At 52.0% G+C, this 26,618-nt stretch overlaps 1 protein-coding gene across 1 annotated transcript in view; it reads left to right on the top strand.

Moving 5' to 3' along the window:
* Positions 1–26,618, top strand: part of LOC311200302 (uncharacterized protein) — a gene marked incomplete at its 5' end in the record, with an annotated part of 29,154 nt that overhangs the window by 597 nt on the left and 1,939 nt on the right. Inside the window, 12 exons of the mRNA XM_084274503.1 lie at positions 4–28; positions 5,778–5,852; positions 7,018–7,067; positions 8,714–8,767; positions 12,544–12,694; positions 16,385–16,467; positions 17,931–18,086; positions 18,182–18,442; positions 19,250–19,407; positions 23,147–23,355; positions 25,520–25,587; positions 25,896–26,060. Coding sequence (XP_084130629.1) covers positions 4–28; positions 5,778–5,852; positions 7,018–7,067; positions 8,714–8,767; positions 12,544–12,694; positions 16,385–16,467; positions 17,931–18,086; positions 18,182–18,442; positions 19,250–19,407; positions 23,147–23,355; positions 25,520–25,587; positions 25,896–26,060 — 1,455 coding nt within the window. The remainder of the gene's footprint in view (positions 1–3; positions 29–5,777; positions 5,853–7,017; positions 7,068–8,713; positions 8,768–12,543; positions 12,695–16,384; positions 16,468–17,930; positions 18,087–18,181; positions 18,443–19,249; positions 19,408–23,146; positions 23,356–25,519; positions 25,588–25,895; positions 26,061–26,618) is intronic.

Here is a 26,618-nt window from a genome sequence, read left to right as displayed (position 1 = left end):
CAGGAAGCGCTGTCAGCCCAGCTCCAAGGTGAGTGCCCTGTGTGTGTGTGTGTGTCTGTCTGTCTGTCTGTCTGTGCGCACCAGCTGAACTTCCCTCTCTCCCAGCATGAGCTGCTGGTGGCTTTGCCACCCAGCCCAGCACCAAGCGGGGTGCCTTTGTGGAGCAAGGTGCAGCTTTTGGCTTTAAGGAGCCCTAAGAAGACAGTGTTGCCAGCCCCCCTCGCCCCCCTTCCCCCTTTGCTGTCTAGAATGAGACCAGCCCGGAGCCTGCATCGCTGCTGGCAGCGGCGAGGGGAGCGGAGGGCGCTGGGCTGGTGCGTTCAGCTGCGTCACGTCTTTGCCGTCTCCTCTCTCCGTGGTTCCCTGAGCCCGCAAAGACTCGTCCTGTGTCGTTCTGAGCGCGGAGCGTTAGAAATGCGAAACAGGATGCGGAGAGGCTGCTCGGGGAGGCTCCGAGATGTGGCTCCTGCGGTCCGTGGCTGGATGGGACAGGGAGGCAAGAGGTCCTTTAGTAAAGTTTGTCTTAACACTGTCCACTGCCTGCTGCCTTTGCAAGGAGCAAACCCGTCTTCTTCCCAAGAGATCCATCTGTGACTCCAGCAAAGTCTTGCCAGCCTGTTTGGGGTGATAGATGCTCCAGCTCCCTAAAAAGGGGGGAGGAGGAGGCATTGCCTTTTCTGAGCCTGCTGACCAGGGCTTGGTTCCTCTGGCAAGAGCTGCCAGAAGCCCAAGCAGCAGCCATAACATGCATATTCTCCCCCCGCTCCTTTTTCCTCCTTACATAAATGTGTGACCGTGGGAGAATGGCACTTTAGCCCATGGAGAGATCACAGTAGAGAAGGCTGAGGATGCATCAGTCTGTTGCTGAACTCGTCCCACTTTGCCAGGCTGTCTCTTTAGCCTTCCCATGCTGCTGATGCTACTGTTTCCAGCACCTGGCACAGGATTTGGAGTCTCTAGAGGGATTGGCTGAGCAACCTGTGGAGAGGTTTGGTGGGACCCCACCCTTTGGTAGCCCCTGGGTGATGCTGGAAGATGGGTTGGTTCTGGAGCGCCCACAGAAGTAATTTCACATGGACAAAACATTGTTTGTCTGTGGCTCCAGTTAGTGACTCCAGGGTCAATGAATAACAACTGGGTTTAGATTATAGTGTTTAAATCAAGAGCTGTTCCTCAGTCTCAAATCAGATGCAGGGTATCCATTACAACCTCTGACATCGCCCAGTGACAGTTTCTATAGCCTGTATTGCTGGGGAATTCTGCAGACCTGTGGCTCAACATATGTGTCTCTTAGGGTGAAATCCAGAGGTGTGTGGAGTGTTGTGATGGGATGTAACGTTGTACCTGGGCTTGTTGTGTGTTTGTAAGCTGGGAAAGCACAGCATGCTGTGCCTGCTCTGTTTGGCTCACGGGAACAGGCTTTAAGCAATCACTCTTGTGAATTCATCTGGCCCCTGCCCAGGTTCACTGCTCCTGTCTCACGTGCTGGATCCATTTCTCCTCCCTCTGTCACGAGGCAGTCGAGCAGCTCCGGTGCCTCATGCCTTGCACAGTCCCAGATTTCCACCTGTATCCCACCCTTGCGATGCAGAGGTCAGCAGGACAGAAGTTAGCCCAGGTTCCTGCCTGGTGCCTCAGCATCTCTTGCTTCTCTTGGAGAAAGGGGCTGGTTCTTCAGAGAAGAATCTGGCCTGGTAGCCTCTGGGAACCCCGGTTATGGGAACAGCAGGCTCAAGGAAACAACTAAGATGGGTTCGTAATATTTTTCCCACCCAAGTGTGTTTGAGTGGCAGAGCTGTAGCCTGTTGCTGGGGTTTCTAACCCTCTGTCAGTCCTCCCGTTGCTAAATACAGTTGTTGCCATGGATACTCTCTTTATTTGGAGAAGACACTTACTTGTCCAACAATTTTAACAAAGGCAAAGCTTCTTTTTGGGTTTGGGTGGTGGGAGACTCTGTGTTACTCTGAGGTGGAATTCAGGGCTTCAGGTGTCTTGGTATTTCCTACGCTCACACCTGAGTGTGCAATGTATGGTCAGTGCTTCTGGTAGTTTCTGTACATAAAGTGTGAAAGTGTGAAGAGTTGGGCCAAGAGCTGAGTGAAAGGAAGAAGAAAAGAGGCAGGGGGGGGATCCAGGCTGCCTGGAAGACAGCACTGCCTGTCCCAGGGGCTGCGTGTGGGAAATGGGTCTCATCTGCTCTTCCTGAGTAAGAGCAAAGCAGCTTCTGACTCGCTGTGGGGTAAAACACACTGTGTGGGAAGGGGGGTGTTGGGGGGGTGTGACTCCGTGCAAGCTCTTGCATGGTGGTCAGTGCCCCTGGGCACACAGAGGTAGCGGTTTGCTGCGACCTAGTAGACCCTCTTTGTGTTGTGGTCCAGATGGAATCCAGGAGGCATCTGCTGGCTCCTCAGCCCCTTCTTCCTCTTCAGCTTCTGGTGGCTGGGGCTGGAGGTATGTCTGAGAGTGTATGGAGACCTATATTACCTGAGAGGAGGGTGTGGAGAGGTGGGCGATGGTCTCTTCAGCCGGGGGACAGGTTCGGGGTGAAGCCGGAGGTTTTATTTCAGCCAGTTCATTGACAGGCAGCACTCGGAGTGGGAAGGACACGCCGGCAGCACCATCCGCTCCGGCCTGAGGCTCCACGAGCTCTGGGTGTGGAAGTGGCCTTACAGCCTCTGTGTGAGCGTCAGCAGAACCAGAGGAGCAGATCACTGCCCCTGCTGCCCTGTGGGACCAGGGAGCAGGCAGGCACCGCTGGCTTTTCCCAGGCAGGGGGAAGGTGCCAACACTGGATGGAAGGACAGTGAGACTGGGGCAGGACTGGAATCGCTCTCCCTTTATGGATCTCTTAAAACTCTCCCTGGCAGATGTTTATGTTGATACTCTGGGGTAGGAGACAACCTCTTCACATGATCCCCCTGTTTTCCATGGTCCTTTGAAAGGAGGACGAGCCTGCAGAAAGCCCAGCCTGTTCTTTCCCAAAGCTGAGGCGCTGCGAAGGGTTTCAGCCTTCCAGCAGTTCCAGTTCTGCATTTTAGCTCATTTGGCAGCAGGTGACGATGCTTTAGTGCTGAGCTCTGGCTGAATTCCAGCCTGGATTTAGACACTGACCACCCTCCATTCTCTTTTGTAATTGCAAATTGTTAAAGGCTTCCTGGCTTCCTGTCCTCTGAAGCTGTGCAGCGCCGGGTTGGGCTGCAGAGTCCCCCACGGCGATGAGCAGAGGGACTTACTGTACACAGCAGGCACCCTCTGCTCTGTGAGAGGCTGAACTGGCCTTTTAAGAGCTCTGGAGGAATGGGTGAGAGGTTACAACTTAGTTTTTCCAGTCACTGGAGGTCACTTCAGCTTAGTTTATTTCTTAAAACTGCCAGATGTCTCTCTCTGGAATGAGCAGTTGGTGCTACAGGACTCTTCTGCTTTGCAGTGCTTCCCTCAGGATTTGTGGCTGTGGATGGCAGCAAAATCCTCTTGCTGCAGATGCTTCCCCGGGCTTTGGATTCACATTTGCTATGTGAGATCGATGGCACTTGGCAGCTTGAGGTCATCAGAGTGGTCCTGCTCTCCACAAGATGGTTATTTACGTGTGGAGATGTGCTTGGCTGTAGCTGTTGAACTTTGCTCACTTTGCTGTTCTCCATGAAGGAGCTGAGCTGGTCACCACCTCAGTTGCTCAGGAACCTGGAGAGGGGTTGACCTGCCCATGTGGGGTGGGTTGCTGACCCTGGTCATAGGGTCAGTTCTCTTCCAGGATACCTGGGTTACTAGAAAACTAAACAGGAGAAACACCAGTGAGGGAAGCTCCTCTGAGCCCAGAGCTGCCAAGGCAAACACAGGGCTGGAAGCTCAAAGTACAGGGATGGTGAAGCCTGTGCATGGCCCCAGCAGCTGGTGAGAGGCTCCTGTCACATCAAAGACTTGTCCCCAGGTGCTCTGCTAAATCAGACCACAAAGAAGCGAGATGCTCGTGGCAGAAACACGAGTGTCCAGAGCTCCCAAGTCCTTGGCAAGTGGCTGAGGTTCTTCAGGTGACAGTGTCTTTGAGGAAGGCTTTTTAGCATGTAGTGAGGAAGCACCCACAGACTTTGGTGTGCTGAGCGGGGCTGGGGAACCCTCAGGGTGACATCTGAGTCGTCTGCTGGGAAAAGTGTTTCTGAAAATAAAGCTGCTGATGCAGCTGTGCACGTGTCTACTCCAGCGATGGGCTTGCTGCTGTGCTCAGGGGGTGGGGAGATCCTTCCGGATTGAAAACAACTATTTCCACTGTAATGGTTTGGAGAATGTTCATTTCCTCACATCAAAGGAAAACATTAGTGAAGTGGCCAAGCCCAGGGGAAGCATCTTCACCACTGGTACATCTGTCCTTGCTGACTGAGGAAGGTGATGGAGAAAGGAAGGAGATGCCTGGCTGGTGACAATAGTGTCCTGACATAGGATGGCAGCCCTTCCTGCTCCCCCTGGGAGGTCAGAAGGGACAGAGTCACTGAAGGTCAGTGGAGACAGTTTGGATGTGAGTGTGTGCCTGGGGACGGCTCCTCAGTCTGGGTGGGACTGAGCTGGAGCTTTGGGAGGCTGAGTTGTGAGGGTGGTTACTGTGCCAGAGTTGGAGACTGCATGGAGCTTCATGTTCTCCATGTGCTCTTTGTGCAACCAAAGTCTTTCTGTAAGCAATACCCTTCACCCTGTCTGCTTGCCCTGGCAAGCTGCTTTGACGGATTCAGCACACAGCCCCTTTGTAGAAGCATGAGGATGCACAGGAGCTGTGTGGGGCAGTGGTGGTGGTGGTGGCTAGTTGCAGGGGAAGGCTCCTCCTTGATCCACAAGGCAGTTAAGGACTCTGGCTGTGGGAAGTTGTGCAAAGAATGACACAGCATGTGTGGTTGTGAGACATGAGTGGTCCTGGCAATCTCTATGGAGTCACTTATAGTGAGAGCATGAGGTGCCTGGAGCTCTTGGCGTGGTGGAGTTTCAACAAGGAATGGGTCAGCACTTGTTTTACGCCTGGAAATGCCATCCTGCTTTGTTAATTTTCCTGGAGACTGTGTGTTGTGGCGCAACTTGGCCCCAAAGCTCTTGGCTCTGGAGACAAGTGTCTCTTGTCATCCCTCCCCCTCCGAGCTGCCCATTCTGCAGGGGGGTGGTGGAGCCTCTTGCAGCAGAGTGCTGTGACTCCGGGAAAGCTCTTGGTTAGTGTTGAGACATCAGAGTGGATTAAAATCACCATCCATCAGGAAGCATCTCTGGTGCTTTGATTTGTCCTGTGGCTGCTGCCTGAAGAAGCCTCATCCCTGCAGCAGCCTCATTCCTCTCCCTTCTCCGCTCTGGTGTGGAGTATGGATGAGCTCCTCTGTGTAATGAGACAGGGAGCTGCTTGGCTCGGTTTTCCTTGGTGACCTGAAGGTTGTGGAAGTGGAGAGAATGCCTCCTGTGTGCTGATGCTGCCTTTACAGAAGAGATGCCCTGGGAAGGCTCTGGCTGTGGTAGCAGACTTTGCCCACAAACATACAGTGTGGCTGCTGAAGCTGGCTCTTGGGTTGTGCTTTGGAGCCCAAGCTGCAGAGCCTGAGCACTGGTGCTCATGGGATGAGGCTGGTGTGTTATATCAGGAACATCCATTGCCTCACATTCAGCTGTTCTCACCCTGCCCCAGACCCTGTCATCCTCAGCAGGACGTGAGGTCCACCTGTGCCCCTGTCTGTGTGACCTGAGAGACCTGGCCTGCTTTGGGGACGGGAGTACAGGGCTTGTCTCATGCTGTGCCTCTTCCTGTCCCCTAGTTGTGTATGAGCACAGATCCCGGCTGGAGCGATCCCTGCAGAAGGAGAGGGGGGAACACAAGAAGACGAAAGAAGGTGAGTCTCAGCTGTCCTGTGGAGAGAGGTGTGTTGTACCCAACATGCTTCCTACCTTTGGGGCCACGTAGGGGTGTCACTGAAGGCCCCTCCATGTGAGACTCATCCCTGACTTGTACTCAGAGAATAGTTATCTGACTTGTCCAAAGGCAAAAGGTGCTGGGAGGTGGGTCCTGTTCTCTCCTATTCCCACGTATGTCCACAGGCTAAGCTAAGAGTACCTGTGACATCATGTTTGAGCACTGATGGCTAACCCTGGACTAGGCTATGCTTTCTTCTTGGGAATGTGTAAACTCTCTTATGGAAGTGATCTGAAGATGCTGAGTTTAACTGCATTAGCATCTCTGCAGACCACATGGACAATACCAGCTGCCAGGCCCTTTAAAGCTGATCTAGAAACACAGATGTGCCCGTGCAGGGTGTTCTGAGACCATGAAAGGCAGCTGGGAGCAGAAAGCTGGGAGGTGGGCTCATGGACCTCGCAGTGGAGCGGTGTGCTCTCCTGTCAGACCCTCTGCCCCTGATGGTTGCTGGCAGTTTGGGGTTTATCCCCAGCGCTGGCTGTGGAGTAGCACGCGGTCCCCGCGCGTGCCGTGCCTGTGCCCCCAGGGTCGGCTGTAGCTGTGTGGCTACGAAGCTGAGGGAGAAGCTGCATTTCTGTCTCGCCTGTTTATTTGGCGAGGACTGATTGGGAAAGTGAAGGACCCTACTAAACATCTTGTCATGGGACCTTCCCGTTCTAGGGAGGCGGCACAGATGAGGGCAGCTGATGAGGTAGTGCCTTTTGGTCTGTCAGAAGCTTTGAGATTCTACAGAATCATCTTGTATTTCAGAGCACTTCAAATCCTTCCACTGCTTCAGTCACATCAAATCATAGCTGCTTATGTCTGAGGTGGGAAGTCACCAGTGCGCTTCCCTGTGGAGTGGGAAAGGAAGAATGTTTGGGCCAGTCTAGCTGGGTGGGACAGCTCTTGTGGAAGCGATGACCATCGTGTTGAGGGCATTGAGTGGAGTCTCCTAGATGCATCTGCATCCCAGCTTGTGGAGATGCAGCCCATTGCTCAGCGAGGGGCTGGTTTCCTCCTTCCCACCCCTCACCAGGATATAAATCAGAGCCCTGTTAAATTCCAGCACATTAAATTGCCTTCTCTTCTTCCCTTTCTAGACTTCTTAGTGTATAAGCTAGAAGCTCAGGAGGCTCTCAACAAGGAGAAGGTAGGTACGGTTTACTCCTCAGAGCGTACAGCTAACGGTAAAGCCGCCTCCTGCACCGCCGCAGTGGTGGTGCCGGTGCCTGGCAGGCACGGGACAAGGTGAACTTTGGCTGACTCCAGCTTGTGAGGCCGTTGGTGTGTGAGGATTTACTTCAGCTTAGGGAAGGACCACGTTGTGCTGGAGCTGTCTGTCCGCCCTCCTGTGCCCAATAGAGATTTCACTGCCCGCTCCTGCTGTCGCAGGGAGCCCCACGCTGCCCTTGGGAGAGAGAATTGCTGTTCCATGGTACAGGAGCGTCCTGGGGGAGCTGAATGGGAGGCACACTGCAGGGGACATGGAGAGAGAAGGCTGTGGTGTGGTGGGGAAAGTGTATCCATTGTTTTCTGTCTCCAGGGGTTGTCAGATGATTTCCACTAGCTTGTGGGCTTCTCGCTTGGCAGGAGAGAGGAGGACTCTTCAGTGGGGGTGAGGAAGGAATGCATCTCTGGGTTGCAGTCTGTCCCGGTCACTTGAAGTTTTAGGGCTGGTTTTATTCCTTTCTTAGAGCATCTCTTAATGAGATGCTGGAGAGGAGGAATTGCTTTCAGCCTGCTCATCTGTGGGTGAATGTCACAGTCAGACACTCATCCATGGGTTTCTTCCTACTCCAATGGCTGGGCAGCTCCCTTCCAATCCGTGCTCATTGGCTGCTAACATTTCATACCCACTATTTACTGTGCAAGTTAAATTGTGGGTTGCAGTGGAAGTCTCTGCATGCTGCTTGGTTTGCACTTCATGGTCCTGCTTAGTGCCTCTGCCAGGTTGCCTTAAGCTCCCCAAACAGAGTCCCCAGCAGATACCTGTGGAGATGCCTGCGATTGGAACGGCTGCAGTGTGTTCCTTCCTGGGGCCAGCACTGCTGGTGGACCCTGTCTCTGGGAACAGGCGCCTGGTGCCTTTCATGGTCCCTGGGTTGAGGTGCTGGGGCTACAGTGAGGAGCGGTACCCTGGGGACAAAGGGGGAAGAACATGACCCTTAGTGAGGCAGAAGCAGGTCTGTTACGCTGTTATGGACCCCCTCATAGACTGGTCTGGGTTGGAAGGGACCCCAAGGGTCACAGAGCTCCAACCCCCTGCCACAGGCAGGGACACCAACCTCCAGAGCTACACGAGGTTCTCTCTGGAGAGAACTTCCCCCCAATATCTCATCCTTCCCTCCTCCAGCTTCTCTCCACCCCCCTTGTCCTGCCAGCCGGGTGTTTGGTAAATGGTGCAGTTTTCCTGTGTGGGTGAGAGCCTCAGCTCTGGGGCTGTCTGCCTCCCCCTCAGCGTCTGCGCAGCGTGCGGCCGCTCCGAGGGGGGTTACTGTGCAAAGCCCCTTCAGCACGGGGCCTGTCCTAGATGAGGAACAGAAGACTGGCAGGGAAACTGGATGGGAATCAAGAGCGTGTTTAATTAGCTGGTGGCTGGGTTGTTTGAAGGGGCTCTTCTCCAGCTGTGCCCTGGCTGCGTGTCCAGCTGGTCACCGTGGCCGGGCTGTTCCCTGGCTCCGTGTGGGAAGGGGCGACGGGCACTGGCTGGTGGGGCAGGGGCAGTGCCAGTGCTCTCTGCTGGGTTTTTCTGGGATGTAATGGTGCTGAATCCTGCTTTTTGTTTTTTCTTTCCAGCAAGACTCAATGAACAGATACGGGGCCCTCAGCTCCCAGCACAAGATACTGAAGGTAAGGGAGGAGCCTGGTGTCATGTATTTGCTGCCTGCCATGCAGTAAAGAACGCTCCCTGGAAGGAAAGGCCATGCTTTCTCTTGCCAGAGATGCTTAGGAGAGACCAGGGGTTTCCGGCAGTTAGTGCCAGCTCAGAGGGAGGAGACCACACAGCCCGTGTGGATCCACATTCCTTCCCAACCCGTTCAGGTTCAGGGGAGTTTCCTATTTACCCTGCTGGGCTTTGTGTCAGATCACAGCCCCCACCTCTCCCTTGGTTCAATGCTTGGCTTTGTGTGGTTTATGGCACAGGGGTTCTGCTGTTCAGCACGTTCTTTTCTGGGTCTCTGAGGTGAAAATGGGTCTATTCATTGCAGTGTGCCCTGTGGGCTGATCCATCCAGGCCACGTAAGCAGCTTGTAGCAATTTATAGCTTGCTTTGTGCTCTACCTGCAGCATATGGTGATGTGTTTCAGTTTGCTTTTGTTAGAGGTTGGACTGTGGCTGGTGGCCGTGGGGTTTAAGTGTTTTTAGTTAAGGCATTGGCAGCGAAATGGCCATTTAATTCTGGGATGTAGAACGAGGGCTCGACTCCAGCAGTCCCTAGCGCTGCTGTGTTGTGTTTCCTGAGCAGAGCTGAACCTCCAGCTGCCTGGTTTTTGGATTCAAACTTCGGGAAAAGGGAAGTACAGTTCTGTCTCTTGGGTATTATCCAGCGCTGCGGGTTCTGGGAACCCTTCGCAATGGTAACATTCCTCTTCATAGCAACTGCAGCCCCAGAGAGCTCTGGTTTGCTTCTCTCGATGGGACAGTGAGAGTGTTTCCTCCTGACTCCCTTTCTCTTGCTTCCTTTCATTGGGCATGGGAGGTGGGGGGGACGACACAACACCCCATCTATTTTTTAATCTACATTTACAGCTGCTGAAAGGCAGCCCAGCCCCGGGGCTGCAGTGTGGGAGGGTCCTGCCCCTGAAGGAGTAGAGTTCAGCTCAACTTGTAGTTAGTTATGAGGCTGGGTAATGCTTCTGTTGCTGGAGCACGGGTGAGAAATGGCTCCTGCTGGTCCTGGCTTCCTCAGGAGGAAGGCTGCTGCCAGCAGTATTGCTGGAAGTAGACATGTAACACTGAACAGGAACAGCTAACTGCCTTAAGCTGGAGGTCCCAAATATGACCAAAGGCTTCCACGACGCCACATCAGCACATCAAGCTTTGCTGTTTCTGGCCCCTGCTGTAATTCTGATCTACTCTGAAGTCATCTATGTCTGATGAACATCTGCAGCTGGCACACCAGACCAGGAGGGGCAAGGGGCTTGACTTTGTCCAAAAATAGCAGCATAGCAGTTGCCTGTGTCTGGATTCCTGCTGGCACTGGACTTCGTCTGAACAATTGCTTTCATCTTCTTGAGCAGGGATTAAATGTTTGTCTTAACATCTGTCTGCAGAACACACCCTAGCATCCCTGGGAACAGGCAGGCAGGGAGCTGGGTGGTGTTGAACAAAAGATTTTTGAGATGGGCTTCCTGGGAGCTGCTGGGAGCTGGAGCCTTGCGATGAGGTGTGCCCTTGCTTCCGTGGGCCAGGCAGGTGGGGTGTGAGGACCTGCTGGCCCTGGATTCATGCAGCTGAGTTGAAGGACTTGTGATATTTTGGAAAGATCAGCTCGCTGCCCAAATGCTGTGGCTTCCCTGTATTGCAGTGTTGGGCACGGTGGGTAGGGACGCAGGGTGAATGTCACAGCAGCCTGGTGGCCCTGTGTGCCCTCGCCCCCAGCTGCAGTTGCACATGGTTTGCACACCACTTGTGTCTTGCAGTTTGTGCTGGACTGAGTAGAAGAGTCTATCTACGGGCAGAGGAAGGAGTGATGTTGTGGTTGGACAGGCAGCTCTGGCCATGAGGGGTTCCTGGCTTCCTTGGGGCTCTCTACCTGGCTTTGGTAGACTGTCTGGGTCAGGAGTGCTCTGCTTACAGTTCAGCTGCTGCTGGGAAAAACGGTCACACATGGCATGGCCCAGACCTCCTGTCCTGCAGCTCCAATAAAACAGCATCTGTGGATTCCTCTGGGAGTTTCCATGTGTGGTCACAGCCATCCTTGGAAAACAGCTGGGAGAAGAGATGCTCAGTGAGCTGGATTGGGCCTCGGGTGCTTTGGGTGTGACCTTGGTCAAGGCACTTATGTCTCTCTTCAGCTTCCTGCTGCTATCAGAGGATTAAAATCCTTCCCTTCTTCCTGCCTGCGAGCAGTCTGGGGACAGACATTATGCCCATCGCCTGCCAGCCAGGATATGGGCTGGAAATTAATTGACCTGTGCTGATGAGGACTTAAAATTCCCTGAATTGCTTCAAGGTTTCTTGTTGAAATCAATTCTCACTTGCTAATGTCGGTGGCTTCTGAGGCATTTAGTATCAAAATGACTCTAGGGTTTGGTTCCTCTGCGGTGCCTCTGCTGAGAGCTGTGAGTACCTAAGGTCTGCGAGAGCCAAATCAGGAATCCTTCAGTCTCTTTATTTTCCCTCTGGATCTTGTGATCTGATTAACCTGACATCCTTGGCTCTCCTCTTTGTCCTGTCTCCAGGACCCCTCCATACCAATAGGTTTCTCCTCTGTGTTGGGTGTATTTTAGGAGCAGTTATTTATCTCCTTTTACTGGAGGATAATTGCTGCAGGGTAGAATGCCTGGGCCACAGATGCTTTGTTTCACTGGAGATAAATCATCAACAGCATTTAGAGATTTGGGATTTATTTTTTTTAAAAAATAAGATATTTTTAATTAGGTTTTTTTTCCAGGAAGGCTGATTGAAATCACTGCCTGAGTCCTGAGGTGCTATTGTGTGGCAGGGACAGGGTTCACCTGTGAGCCAATCAATCTGCATACCTAATTGGTGTTGACAAACTGAGTGTGGAAGGACTCTCTACGTTACCATGGGAACGAAAAAAAGGAGGTGAATTCTGGTTCAGTGGGTCCGAGCAAAAGGATGTCTCAGCATGTTTTGTTCTTGGCCTCTGCAAGAGAGGAGGGGAGCAAAGAGCTCTTCGACCCACTTCTGGCTGCTCAAACAGTCAGCGGTCCCGTGGTTGTTTTGTTATCCTGGCCCCGTGTTACGATGGGGAACGTGGGCTCCATCTCCTCCCTGGGTGTGGGAGGATGTGACATCCTTGCAAGAGGTCTCCCCCTGCTCTAGCAGCCAGGCAGCAAGCCAGGAGGGGTGTTTAGGTGTCTGTGTGTCCAAAGTCGCCCATGATACGGGCCTGTGGAAAGGCTGTGGGAATGAGACCTTAGTCCTCCTGAAGGTGAGCTACTGTGGGTAGCGGGGTGTGGGCTGATGCTCCGTGCACCATGGAAACTGCCCTTGCACGTGTGTGGCTCTGGAAAGGACCTGGGGTTTGTGCAGTGTCTGCAGGCCTTAGTTCTGATGGCAGCAAATATTCCAGCCTGCACTGGTCTCTAGGAGAGGGGGTACAGGGAAGTTGGGAAGGGATGGGAGTAGCTCTTGGCGGTGTCCCAGTCTCCATCTCTTAGGCAGAAATGGACTTGCCACCACATTCTGCTTCTAGTTTAGTGGCTTCCAAGGAGACCTCCCAAACTGCCTCACAAAGCAGAGTTTAACTGGCATTTCCTCTGTCCCTGAACACTAAGGATATGTTACTGTGCCTGGGCTTTCTAGTTACCTTACTGGAGGAGCAAACATCTCTTCTGCTTCCCCAAGCACCTTACCAGGCATTCGAGTAGCACTTGGCAACATCTGAAATGACTCTGCTTCTCCTCGTCCTCTTTGTCACTTCTTTTCCCACTCAGAACCAGCATGAAGATGTCAAGAAGCAGCTGCTTGACCTGCAGTTGCAGCACAACAGCTTGAAACTGGAACATCGCAAGACGCTGGAGACCCACAGCCAGAAATATGCCCAGCTGCAGCAGGAGAAGGACAGCGAGGTCACAAACCTGCAGGGTGAGTGTGATGAGCTGAACGATCACCAGGCAGAAAAGGGATGAAGAACTGAGTTCAGGAGAATGGTTTCTTCTACAGCTTCCCCCCCCACCCACCCCCCAAAGGTGGGCAGATGATGTAGGAACACTTGGGCATGACTGTGGGTGAGCAGCACCTGAGGTGGTCTTTGCTTCGCTTGCAGTGTTGTCCTTCTCAGGGTGGTGGTAGAGGAACGAGGATGGTGTTAAAACTGCGTTGAGGGGAGGTGGGGGATGCAGCACAGGCTATTGAGCAGCTTCCCCGTGCGAGGAAGGTTCGTGGGTGGTGTGTTTGTGTAGGAACACACCCCACTAAAGCCTCTGGTTCCTTGAGCTGGCAGATGCTGGCAGGTTTCTGGGGCTGCAGTTGCATGGTCAGTGTAGGGTCACAGACAAGAGGAACACCTTTTTCTCTTTGTATAGCCCCATGGGAGACTGTCTGACCTTGGGTTTAACTGTATTTGAGCTCTCAGGGGTTCAGAGCCCCCTGCACGGGCCATCCCTGGCTTCTCTTCCCACCAGCACTCCCATGGAGCTAATTTAAAAGCCCAGTTGACTTTTGGTGGGTGCTTACTCTCACTGCAGCTGCTACTTATTTGTGCAAAATTTGTGTAGAGCCAGGGAAGATAAATTACCCTGCCAGATGCTGATCACATTCAGGCTGTGACACAGCCTGTGTCCTGAGGAGGTCACACTCAAAATAGATGAGATAATCCAAAAATAAAAGGCATGAAGCTACAGCAGAGGTGGTTCCACAGTAGGTTGGGCAGAAACAGCTCCATCCATCAGGTGGTACCCTCTCCTTTCCCCAGTGGCTGAGCGTAACGAAGTTAACAGAGATGCTTTTTGTGGCAGAGATGAATCATGGTGACATTTAGGTGGTTTCTATTCCAATAGGCATTTTTCCCTTCTCTGTACGCTTTTGACAATGGAAACCAGTTTCTGTACCCCTGGAATCCAGTCAATTCTAACACTGAAGCTTGGGCACAAATCAAACCTACTTCTGGAAGTCAATGGTGTAGGTTTATAAAATGCATTTAATAGTGTGAGTATTCCAGACAGTGCTGATCCCTTTAATTCCCAAAGAGTAATTTCTGTTTAGGCTGCTGTTCTGGGGGTTTTAAGGTTCATGTCTGTTCCTTCTTAGATTAGGTCTGGGAAAGAGAAATCTGCCGGTGTTTTTAATCTCTGATCAACAAGACCCTAATACCTGGCGAGCATTCCTGGGCTGGAAGAGGGGAATTGAGCACAGGCAACTGAAACATAAGGATTCTATTGTCTCTCTCTTCTTGAAATATGCAGCCCCCCAATGAAGTAAGAAAATTAACTCTGGCTGAGGAAGGAGAATAACGATCAGAAAAACAATTCAAAGAGGGAAACTAGTCAGGAAGGCCGGTAAGGCTGAGAGATTCATATTCTCTGTCCATCTTCCTGGGCTGCTGCTCACTTGACACCACCTCTTGCCTGTGCTGTGAGCTCAAAGGTGGCCAGTACATCTTCCAGTAAGTACTGGGAACTGTGCCGTGTGGAAGAGCGAGGCAGCCTGGTGAGAGGTGGCAAAGACACAGTGTGAAGAGCATTGCTAATGCCTTGCCTCCCTCTCCTTATGTTCCATCAGCACTTCCTAGATAGAATGTGCCCAGGAGACGTGTGTTGGAAGCTGTGCCTCTGTCAGTGAGTGTAACGGAGAGCAGGAGAGGTGTCTGAGTGGTGGGCATCCACCAGGGTTGTTAAAATGGATCCGAGGGAATTTTTGCTGGATTTAGGTGCAGAAACGAAACCCTGACCCCAGGGCATGCTGGGGGAAAGCAGGAGCTCGCAGGGAAGTGCCAGGGATGCTCTCATGGGTGGAGCTGGTGTTGGTAGCTTCTCGTGGTGGTCCTGCCTGTGTTACAGCTTTGGGGCAGCTCTCAGATGGTCGTGCTGCTGGCTACATGCATAGGATGGGATCTGGGGGCAGGGCATGTGCCATGTAACCCGATGGTCCTGGTGCTGTTGGGGTATCTGTACCCACTGCTGAAAATCCCCACTTTTGGACGGGGGTTTGGAGTGCTGGTCAGCAGCTTGTGATGTGCTCAGGTCACCAAAGCTTCCTGGTCTTGTTAACTGGTGTCTGTGTCGTCCTCTTTGCCTCCTCCCTCTACTCCAGCCCCTCTCCTGCTGCATTCTGAATTATCTTCTCCTGGGATTGGCCATGTCTGTGCTGCGTTTCACAGCCCAGCACAGCCTGTCCTCTGCTGCACTCCCACACGCGTTCTGTGCTCTCCGCTCTGCGCGCGGCGCGTTGGCAGTCTGCTCTGAGGGCACAGGGGGAGTTTTGATCTTTGAGCTTCTGTTGGAGAGAAGAAGCCCATAGCTACAGCTGACACTTTCTTCCCAGTAACACTGGTGGTAAATCTCCTGATGGAGTCACTGGGACTGGGATTTTGCTGGCGATAAAGACAGAGTGGCACGAAGGGTTTGATTTCCACTCTCCAAACGTGCTTTGAAGACTTGGATGTTACCAAGGTATTGGCTCGGGGAAGCCACATTGTTCTTTTGGACATCTCTCCCACACTGGAGATGCTTTTGGCTCTCCTGAAGGGCAGGGGCAATGCTTGTGTTGTAGTCTGAGGTTTCAGCAGTGGCAGGCTGGTGTCAGGTGGCACCTACCCTGGGCCAGCTGCCTAAAAACTCATCCCAGACCTGCACTTCCCGCACAGTAACCGTGGGTAACCCGGAGAAAGCCCCAGTCCCTGAGAACACAATGCTGTGTTTCCCTCTGACTTGAGGGAAGACCAAGAGCCTGCCTATCTCAGCTTGATGTGAACCAACCTCTACAGCAAAATGCCCTGGCCCAGGATGAGCCTGAAGCATAAATACACGGCTGTAATCAGAGATATCCATGATCCTGAGCTCAGATCTCTCACACCACTCAGCCTGCAGCAACGGGACTGTCTTGCTATAGGAAAAATCCCTGTCCCTGGCTGATGCTGAGAGATCCCAGAGCCTGTGGTTGTAGTCATGTTTGAAGGGAGCTTCAGGCTCTGCAATAAGGCTGACCTTTTCTTTTACACAGACTTTCTCTTTATTGGGGGGTACCCAGTTGTATCTGAGGCAGTGAAATGTAAGTGCACTGTGTGTCCTGTCACTGAAGCACTTAGGAGTGCGCAGAGAGCTTGAAAGGAGCCCCACCTGAGGGCTGCGAGGCACGAGCTTGCTGCTCAACAGCAGAGGGATAAATGTGCCCAAGGACCAAGCTGTCCTGTGATTTGCTTCCATAAGTGGGTCGGGGGTGGTATTTTTGTACCATCCTTTCAAGAGCAGCTACTCTGTGTGGTAGGGGTGAACCTCCTTACTGCTCCACTCCGAGTGCAGCAGGACCGATGCTGTATTGTAGCTGCTTCTCACCCTTCCAGTTACCACAGGTGGGGGCAGGGGGTGCTGCTCACTGCTCTCCCCACTGCTCTTCAGTGGCCATGGGTAAGAGGAATAAAGGAGGGGTGTTCCTTGGAAGGGCAGGACTCCGGAATGCTGAAAGGAGTGATGGTTCAGGTCTGTCAGAGTGTTTGGCTAGTCCTTACTTAGTGCTCCACAGTGATTCCTGGGCTTGGAGAAGAGGAATTGATGGTAAGGAAGAGAGATACAATGCTTGTGAAAGTAGCTTTCAAGCTAATTTCTTCTCCTTTTGCAGATACAGTCTTTAAACTCCGAGAAGAGAGCAAGCTTCTTCGGAAAGCTCACCAGGAGGTTCACACTCAGCTCCTTAACGCCCAGGTAATCAACAGGGGCTGTCTGTGGCCGCACGGGACAACCTTTCACTGGAGTCTGGGTACACCAGCCAGTGTTCTATAGCTAATAAACCAAGTTATGGGCTGGATTCCAGTGTGGAGAGTTGCCTATAACAGTGCTGGTAGTATAGATGCATTTTGGACAAGTAAAATTCTCCAGCCTGGAATCCATCCCAGTAGCTGAAAATACAGGTTTGCTACACGAGGTACTTAGAGCAATGGTTTAGCACAGGACAGGAAAGGTTGGACTTGATGATCTTAAAGGTCTTTTCCAACCTTGTGATTCTGTGATCAGAACAGCATTAAAACCCCCCCTTGGCTAGAGAAGTTGGATGCTGCGGAGTCAAAGTGCTCGCAGACTGGAAAGCACGGAGCAGTGTCAGTGCTGCCAGCATTACCTTTTGGCCCCTTCGGTGTTGTGACCTCTGGGCTGACCACCTTAGTGGGCTTTTGATGGGTACAAGTTCTGCTCCCATCTGGTTTGTTCTGCCTGGAATCGGTCTCTGAGCTGGGGCTGTATTACACCAACTGCTCTTGGCTCCCTTTCCCTTTCCTCGTTCCTTTTGTTAGCTTTGCTGAGTCGTTTTGTTTATTTAATGTTAATTTTAAGGTCAGATTTCAGGGGGAAGAACTGAAGTCAACAGAGCCTGCTCAGGGATTAATTTCCTGCTAAACTTTCCTTGCTGCTTGGAAGCTTTCCTGCTCTGCCCAGTCCCTGATTTGGTCCCTTTCCAGGTTCCCTGGCAAGCATAAGAAAAGCTCTCTCCCCACACTTCTCATAAATAACTGGGTAAGAGCAGGGAGCTTTTCCTGAGCAGCTTTCTCAAGCCCTGCTTTTCAGGGTTGGAGATGGAACAGATAAGCTGCAGTGGTGGGAAGGGTTGCATTTGCTTAGCAGTCATCCAGGAGAATCAATTGTCGTTTGTCTTGCAAAGTAAATTGGATTGTCAGGTGGGATTATGCGAATTATTGTCAGCCCTCCAAGATGAGCACATCCATGGAGAAACGGCTCCACAGGAAGAAACAGGCTGACCTTGAGGGTCAGTGTGTGTGGAGCGCAGGAAGAGAGGTACCTAACGTCACCCAGGGTACAGTTCTTGTGCAAAGGCAGGGGTTGCATCAATGGCTCATGCAGTAAATAGTGTTGGTCAAAGATCTGGTGTCAGAGGTCAGCAGTTCGAGGGTAAGAGCATGCAATAAAGTAAGATGCAAGACTGGCAAAGGGGGAACAGGGAATACCCATGAAATCTGGATGGAAAGCTGAAGATTAGCTTGGGTTTGTCATTAATGGTTGTGGATTATCTCCAGCCTTTCATGTATATAAAATCTCTGTCTCTGGTGGTGTGTCTGTGCTGAACAATTTGCCATGAGGGATTAACTATCCCCAGCAAGGAGTTGTTTAACCCTGCTACTGCTCAAGGTTTCTCTGTACCCTTCTCGTGCCCTCAGGCCCAGATGGAAGAGTTCAGGCAGCTGAAGGAAGCACTGCAGAAGATGCCAAGTTTCAAAGGAGGAGGAGCTGGGAAGGGGCAGCAGCAGTTTCAGGTGCTGAAGGAGCAGCCCATGGTGCCACCCAACAGCCAGTTGCAGCTCTCGAGGCAGAAGGTGTGATACTCCCTGGAAGCCCCAGGGAGGAGAGTTCTGCAGGGCTTCCATGTGGAGGGAGCTGAGAGTCTGCTTTTGTCCCTTCTTCCTTGCAGGCTTTCCCAGTCAATCCGGAGAATCACCCTCTTGGGAGCCCGCTGGCATCACAGGTCTCCGGGGTTGAGAGGCAGGCAGACAGCCCTCTGCTGCAGGGCCAGAACTCCTACGGTAACGACGGCCTGAGGCCGCAGGCGAGCGCGCTGCTCACCCACCCAGCCCCGCTGCCAGATGCTCCCCCAGCCTGGCCAGCGAGACGCGGGGACGGCCACGTGATCCGCTTCACCCGGACCATGAGCAGCCTCCGGAACGGGAACCCAGTAAGCTCCGTGTGCTCACCGCTCGCCTTGTGCGGCTCAAGTGGATGATGATACTTGTAATGACACGTGTATTCCATGGTGTGGAAGCCACCCCAGCCTGGGGTTTCAGACTCCTGGCACTCTGAGTCCGGTTCAGTGGCTGGGCTCAGGCGGGCACGTGCTGGATCCTGCCAGGTCTGCAAAGAGTAAATCATGAGAGCAGCTCCCTGGCTTCCTGGGGTGACTGAGGGTGAGCTTATTCAGAGCAAACCTCCAAAACCTGACAATAATTGCAGTGTCGTTAGACTGTAATTATAGTAACTATTAAAACGGCAACAGGAGCGGGTTTGGTTTTGTGTGGGTGACTGTGGGGTTCCTGTTCTTGTTCATTGGTTTTGAGATTCCCCATCCTCAGAGGAGTGTGGGTCATGCAGGATTCCTGTTATTTCCTCTTGGCTGTGTGGCAGGAGAAGGACCTCTTTTTACTGCAGGCTGGCTGCACGGGGCTGTGGATTTCTTCTGGAGCACTTCTGAGCTTGGTGTTCTTTGGCAAAGGGGTTTTTTTCTGGGTCATAAGCCTGCCCGAATGCAAAGGAGTTCTGCAAGTATCTGATGAGATGAGGAGTTTGTGTATATCCCAACATACAGGCTGCCCAGGGGGTGTGGAGTCTCCTTCTCTGGAGAGATTCCAGCCCCGTCTGGACACCGACCTGTGTGCCCTGTCCTAGGGAGCTGCTCTGGCAGGGGGTTGGACCCCATGGGCTCTGGAGGTCCCTTCCAACCCCTGCAGCTCTGTGATTCTGTGATACTGGTGTGTGTTCTCTGCAGGATGTGAAGATGGTGATGCGCATTCAGGTGAAAAGCAATGAGGAAAGCCAGGCTCCTGGGCTGCCACTGTCTGACCCGAAACCACCCTCGGCAGCAGAAAAACCTCAGGTGCTGGACAGCCACCACTCCACAGGGAGCAAACCGGTGCAAATGCAAAGGTTGGTGAAGCAAAACTCCCTTCTACCCTCAGTGTCTGGGCTCACAGGTACTATTCAGGCTGGTCACTGCTCTCTCTCCTGTGCTTATTTTGATTTCTACCTGAAAGATGGTTGAAGAAAGTGTTAATCATTGGTCCCAATGTCATCTAGTTCTTGCAACTGAACGATCCTGGCAGGTTTCTATCTCTGCTGAAGCAGAAGACTTGGAGTCACTGCTGAGTGAGATCAGGACAGCATGGATTTCCTTCTGACTAGGGGAGAGGGTAGCACAAAGTCTGAATTGACTTCAAGAAATCTCCTCCCTTTCAGTGATAGTGGCTTAAATACGTGTTTTGCTTAAACTGAAGAACTCCTGCATGCTGGAAGAGACCTATCTGCAGCAGCAAGGGTGGTTAGACATTCCTTCTGTTTCCATAAAAAGCAGTAAGTTGTATATCAGAACAGCAACTTGCTCATTTTTTTCCCTGCTAATTAATCGTTAATCTGCCAAGCTCTGCAGGAATACCCAGACCTTGAAGATCTGATAGCTCCTCATCTCCAGGGTTATGCAGCAATCTAGAAGCAGTGGGCAACCAGCCCTGTTTAGGTACTAGGGTTTTTTTTCTGGGTTTGCTTCTAGGGCAAAGACAAATTCCCAAACTCTATTCTCTCTTCTGTGTTTGTTTTTCCTCCCAGGGAGTGGAGCTTGGGATCCTGGTGCCAGGGCAGTTCTGAGGTATGCTAGGGATTGTCCTTCAGAGCCCTGTGCTCCCCAACTGATGGGTGGAGTAAAGCAGTTTATAGCAATAACCTGTGCCAGAAATGGGGCCACAGCCAGGAATCCATCAGACAGCCCAGGCTTCCCTCCTGTTTGTATTTCTGCATACCTGCACTTGGGATGTTGTTTATATCAACTTCAGCTTCACTTGGAGAAGCCAAACCAGTTCAACCATATCAATACCAGGGTCAGGGGTTGTACAAGAGCCTTGGAACCTGTGCAATCTCCCAAGCTTAGCTGAAGTCTTGGTATTAAATTCTCTGCAGCTTGGGACTGTTGCTCATATGGGTAATTCCTGTAGTATGTTACTTGTTTTGCTGTAGTACCCAGGAGTCCAGTTAGGGACCAGGACCCCGTTGTCCTGGATGCTGTGCAGGCACAGGAGAAGCTGTTCACTGTCTCGCAGCACTCAGATCCTGTCTGCTTTGCAGAAGGAAGAAAATGTCTTTGAGGCTGCAGTTCATCAAAGCCTGGCTGTGATCCAAACACCAGCTCTGAAAATAGTGCTTCCTTATTAAACTTATTTATCCCCTGTGTGTGTCCGGGTCATATCTGCTCAGTTTGCTGGAGCAAACAAGATTTAACTTGGTTTTTATCTGTAGAGGAGACTTCTGAATTTAATTCTAAATTATCAGCCAGACCCTCCTTGCTGTTCTCTGCCTTTCTCGGTTGTTTGCTTAGACCATAATATTCCCAGGTCAGGAACTGGTTTTTGAAGGGCGATAAGGGGAGGTTTCAGGCAGGGATGTCTTTCAGCTCCCCATACTGCTTTGATAGGTACCATCTGCCTGCACACAGAGGGCAGCAGCACAGAGGATGTTCTGCCTTTTTACAGGGAGGACTCATGTGGGTGTAACTGCAGGTGAGTTGAAGTTGTGGTGATGGCAGAATGTCCTTTCCTCAACTGGGTAGAGCTTGGGAAGGAAAACAGGCAGTGCTCTGAATCGGAAAATGCAAATCCTGGGTTTGTTTGGTAAATACTTTCTTCAAGGGCAGAGATGAGGTATGTTTGGTGAGCTTTGCTTTTCCTGGAGCTGTCGGCAAGAAATTACCGAGCAGCTGGAGGCTGTTTGCACTGCGTGAGATTTGTGGTGAGGGCAGGTTTCAGGCCAGGTATGTCTGTCAGTCCTGGCTCCTTTGGTTTGGGAGCTATTGCTGGACGTCCAGCATGTTCTGCTGCTGCGGCCGGGAGAAGCCCCGAGGGTGCTGGGTGGAGTGTCGCCTGTTCCTGGCAAACAAAAGCCCTCAGACCCCAGATGCCCGGGGCTGCTTGTGGGCTGCCTGGGGAGGTTTCAGGCTCCTTTGGTTTGGGAGCTACCTTCTCCGGAAGGTGTCGGTGCCAAGAACAATATCAAACTGCAGTGTACTCACAGAAGAGGCCGTTCATCCCATGCCAAGAGCTGCTGCATTGGGTGGCTGAGGGCAGCAGGTTCCAGATGAGCTCTTGATGGCCAATTTGCATTTTGATGGTTTTATAGTGGGAGAAACCTGAGTTGAAGCCTGTGTTACCTTTTTTTCTTACTAGAAGTTTGGTGTGGTGGTAGTATGCTGGCTTAAAAAAGCTGCTAAAGCTTAAAGCCACTTGTCCTTCCTCAGCAGGTAAAGATGGAAATGTTCTAAGTAGATTTAAATCTCAGCTGGCTGATGGAGCAGGACAGGCTGGACCAAGCAGCGACCCTGCTTGGCACTGGTGATAACTTAGGTTAAAATGTTGGGTTTCAGTCACTTTTGCAAGTCCCTTTTCCTGGGATTTCTCCCCTTCTTTTCCTCTTCTCTGTTTCTGAAGGTTTCCCTGAGTGAGGATAGCTGGGAAGAACGCATTTCTTATGAGCAGCCCTTCCTTCTGGGCTTTTCAGGGCTTCATTGCAATTAATCCAAAGATACTCTGCTGCTTGTCTGGCCTCTGGTTCCTTTCCACGCAGCAGGAGGGTGTTACACTATGGTGTACTCGGGTGCCCAGCCTCTGGCCAGGCATCCACGGAGCTGTGCAGCTGCAGGCAGGGAACGTTAGGGAAAGACACGCTGCACTTGGGGTGTTCCTTGGTATCAAGTCATTGTCCCTCTGAGGTTAAGAAGGAAGCAGATGTGGATGTAGGCACCACAAGTGTGTTTTGAGGTGGAACCATCAGAGGAGGGAATGCCTGCTCACGGCTGCCTGACCTCTCAGGACAAGCTCTGTGTGAAGAATTGGTTTTGCAGGTCAGCAGATGAATTAAAGCACTGGGGAGGTGGTAGGAGAAGTAGTAAATCATATCAGAACATAGTTTTCCTCACTGAGTAAAGAAATGAAATGCTTTACCCACGTTCAACTAAAACAACCAACCCCAAAACAATATATGACCGGTCACGTTCAGCTGGCTCTGTGTTTGTGGTTGGGGTCTGTACAGGGGACAAGCAGACTCTGGGGAAGGGGTTTAGGAATGGATGCTGGGTGAAGCATTCGCCCCAGCTGCAAAGCTCTGTAAGTAGCTTGTAGCTTTGCAAAAATCATCAGACAATGGAAATTGTCCATTTTGCATTGCAGCTTTCCTGTTTATTTTGAAAGGGGCTTTTTTTCTCCTTATAGAAAAACTCTACAGTTTTACTTTAGTGGCATCTTCATTTGAATTTAAGGTGGTAAAAATTAAGAGGACTTAGGATTTTGATTTAAAAAAGCCCAAGCAAAACCTTAGCTTGGTTTATCTGTGTGTGTAGGAGACGTCAGCCAGTATCTATTTAGAACTGGAGTTTATTGCTCGGTGGACATGTTGTATAAATAATGTTAAAGTGGTTCTACAGTGAATTGTGGTTTTAAAGCATAACTTATGTTGTACTAACGTGGCATAGTAAATGTTCTGTCTCAAGCAAATAGCACAGTAACTCATGTGAGCTGCTGGTTTTGCCATAAAGTTAAATCAGGACAAACTTCTGCCTGTGTTGGAGGGGGTCTCTCTGCTGGCTGTTACAAAAGAGCTCTTGTGTTGTGTTGTCCCCTTGTTGCAGCTGGAAGGACATAGTTAACAAAGTGAATGCCCAGGTGGATGAAGAACAAGTGCCCAGCTACCCAAAGAGCCTTCATTTTGACCCCAAACCTGGGCAAGAGGTGCAGAAAGGCAGCCTACAGCCACCCAGCCCGAACAGAGGGGAAGAGCATCGAGTAGCTGAGGAGGAAGGCGAGAAGGAAAGGACGGATGATGAGGAACTCGAAATGGGTATGGCTCCCTAATCCTTTGATGCACAGCACTAATGTATTGCCAGTCAGAGGGGAGAGCAGGAAAGGCTCTCTGCTTGTGTTAAAGGAAAACCTTGTGAATGTTGAAAACTCGTGGTGCTGTTACTGTCCTCGGCCAAAGGAAAAGCCTGGGCACCTTTCTGTTTCTGTTCCCCATTGTCCCGTGTCCTCACGCGTTCCCAAGGCAGTGGGATGAAAATCTGTGTGAGTTAAGTCAATTTTCCTTTCATTGCTGGGGGAACAGTTTCTCTTGTGTGTGCGGAAATAACCTGTAAGATCTGGATGTCAGCTCATTAGCGCTGTCATAACGAGGCACTGAAACACAGCGGTGATGAAGGCTCGTTCCCTACCAGGCGAGCCACTGACTCGGTCCCTCTGCACGTGGCTCACTGGGTTTTGCTGCAGTTGTGAACACAGTGAGGCAGGAAAGCTGGGAGCTGAGATCCTTGGGATGATCTCATTTGCAATGCTGACCTGCATCCTATTAAACAGTGTGGAGATAATCGCAGCCTGGATTCTTGACAGTGGATTCTGGCTCTGGATTTGGAACAGAGGAGGGATGTCATGGGGCGGAGATGAAGGCCAGGGGTTCTAGCTGAATCTCAGATGAAGAGGCTGAAACCACCCCAGGTGGGTGTTTTCCTGCCAGGTTATCGGTGGTTTGCTCTGTGCAGGTGAAGTTCTCCCTTCAGCATGGCAACAGTTCAGTAACAGCTGATGTGCACGTGGATGCCTGTTCAGAGGGGGGGTTGGTGTTCCTCTACTCCCCAGAGCCATGTTTAACTGCTGTTTCATGTTTCACTGACCCATTTTCAGCAAGTCCCCTTAGAAGAGCTGAACTAATTGCTTTGCATCAAAGTGAATTCCGCACTGAGCAGGCCGAATGGCAGGTAGAGGGGAGCATGAGGACTGGTAACCTTTGACCTCTGTGTCCTAATTGGCATGAACAGGCACAGTAATGACTTGACTGCAGCGGCCGTGCTGCTGTCCCGTTGGGAGCACTGCTGTCTCACGGGCTGCTCTAACGCTCTGGGAGAAGCGTTCAGCCCGTGTGATGACAGAGGGGTGAGTGCCAGAGCAGGGGCATGTCAGAGCCACATCCAATTCAGGGTGAGGATTAGGCCTTCACTTAATTGAAAGCAAAGGCTGTATCTTCCTCTCACCAGCACTGTCCTGCTGCCCTGAACGTCCCCATACAGGACACAGAAGCCTGCCTTTGGTTCCGATGTCACCTTGTCAGCAGCTGGGTGCCGATGGAGGGGAAGGCAGCACTGACACACTGACCTGCTGTGGTCTAGTTCAGCTGCCAGCAAGGGGCTCGCTGGCTGCATGGCTGGACTGCTGCTACTCTAGATACTTGTGCAGGCATTGACATGGCATGAGAGAAGATAGGAGAAAATAGAGGTGAAGGGCTGACTTCAGAGCTGGTTTTTGTCTGTACTATACGTGCCAGTCAGTAAGTGAGGGGACAGCTCCCTCAGCCGCTCTCTGCTCCAGCCCTCTGATCACCTTTGTGGCTCTTCTGAACCCTCTGCAATAGTCCCACATCCTTCTTGTACTGGGCCCCAGCTCTGGACACAGGACTCCAGCTGGAGCCTCACAAGGGCAGAGCAGACAATCCCCTCCCTGTCCCTGCTGCCACCCCTCTTCCGATGGAGCCCAGGATCCCATCACCCTTCTGAGCTGTGAGAGCCACTGCTGGCTCATGGGAAGTGTCTCCCCCACCAGAACCCCCAGGCCCTTCTCACAGGGCTGCTCTCCAGGAGCCCTTCTCCCAGTCTGTATCTATGTCTGGGATTCCTCCAGCCCAAGCGTGAGACCCTACGCTTTGCAGTGTTAAACCTCATTAGGGCCCAGCTTTCCAGCGCATCAAGATCCCTCTGCCATGCACATCCTCACAGCCCAGCCCTGGGGACAAGGAAGCAGCTGTAGCAGGAGCATTTAGCAGTCCATTGTCCTTCACTCTTGAGGAAGGTTCCTCTGAAAACACACACAGGCACCGTCTGTCTCCACCTGCGGGCAGGGGCAGGTCAAGACGAATCACAAAGTCCACTCGGCACAGAGTCCCCACAGCTGCTTCCCAGCTTTCCTGGTGACACTGACTTCTGAGAGAAGGTGCTGATAACTGTCCCTCTTTCTGGCAGATGCAGGAGTGATTGACAGAGAGGAGAACGTGCGTTCTGAAAAGGAGGCTGTTGTCCAGGAACCGATGGTAAGTGCTGCTGTCGTGCCATCTCCTGGGTGCATCCCTAGCTCTAAATGAGAGTCCAGCTGTCCTGCTTAAGTCGATGCTTTCACAGAAGTTTCTATAATGTGCAACTCCAAACACCTTGGTCCTGGAGGGGTTCAGATGGTGAAGATGGGGGGACTTGTTTTCAGCCTGCTGATGTGCTTGAAGAGGTGTGACTGAAGTGGTACAAGCCAGCACTTCTTGCTTGCTGGTGAAGGCAGGCTCACTTTGGCCTCTGTCTCCCAAGGGAATAGCCTGTCTGTTATTCACAAGAGACTATTCTTGTCCAGATGCCAGATGATGCTGCAGATCCTGCCCAGGATCCCAACAACCAAGGTGAAGATGAGTTTGAAGAAGCTGAGCTGGAGAGACCTGACTTTGAAGAGAAGGTGGGAGGTTCGGAGAAGTTCAAGGAGCCCAGCATGAAAGAAGAGCCTAAGGAGAAGCCGCTGAAGGTGACTGGCATCAGGGCAACCAGCAGGAGCCAGGGAGAGGTCCCCAGCTATGGATGGGGCTCGGGGGAGGCAGAAAGCTTAAGGACTGAAAGGAAAACATCACATTCCTGGATGGATCCATAACCCCACTGAGGGACGTGGCAGGCCGGAGAAACCTCTTTCTGAGAACCAGTGGGTTGGTCAGGACCAGAACTTGTTCTGTTTGAGGTCACCCCTAGCATCTGCAGCCCCTGGAGGGACATTGGATAGGAGATGGCTCATTCCACAGCTATTGCTGTACCTTTTTAAGCTCTTGAGTCCCCAAAACCAGAGGCAGTGCCATGGCCTGTGCTCGGCACCTGGTCGGTGCGGCCGTTGCCGTTCCTGGGGCGGGCACGCAGCAGGCTCTTGGCAGCAGTGACAACACGTGAGAGCTCTGCCTCCTTGTCTGCCTGCTTGCAGATGGAATCCATTTGTTCTGCAAAGTGCTGCTTGCTGCCTGAAGCCAGGCTGTGCTCAGGGAGTCGCTAGCTTGGTTCGACAAGCAGTGAGTGGCCCCTGTGTTACACAGGGGGTGTT

Source organism: Gallinula chloropus (assembly GCF_964237585.1).
Source record: "Gallinula chloropus genome assembly, chromosome: 23".
Lineage (NCBI taxonomy): Eukaryota > Metazoa > Chordata > Aves > Gruiformes > Rallidae > Gallinula > Gallinula chloropus.
This window is presented reverse-complemented; position numbering and strand designations above follow the sequence as displayed.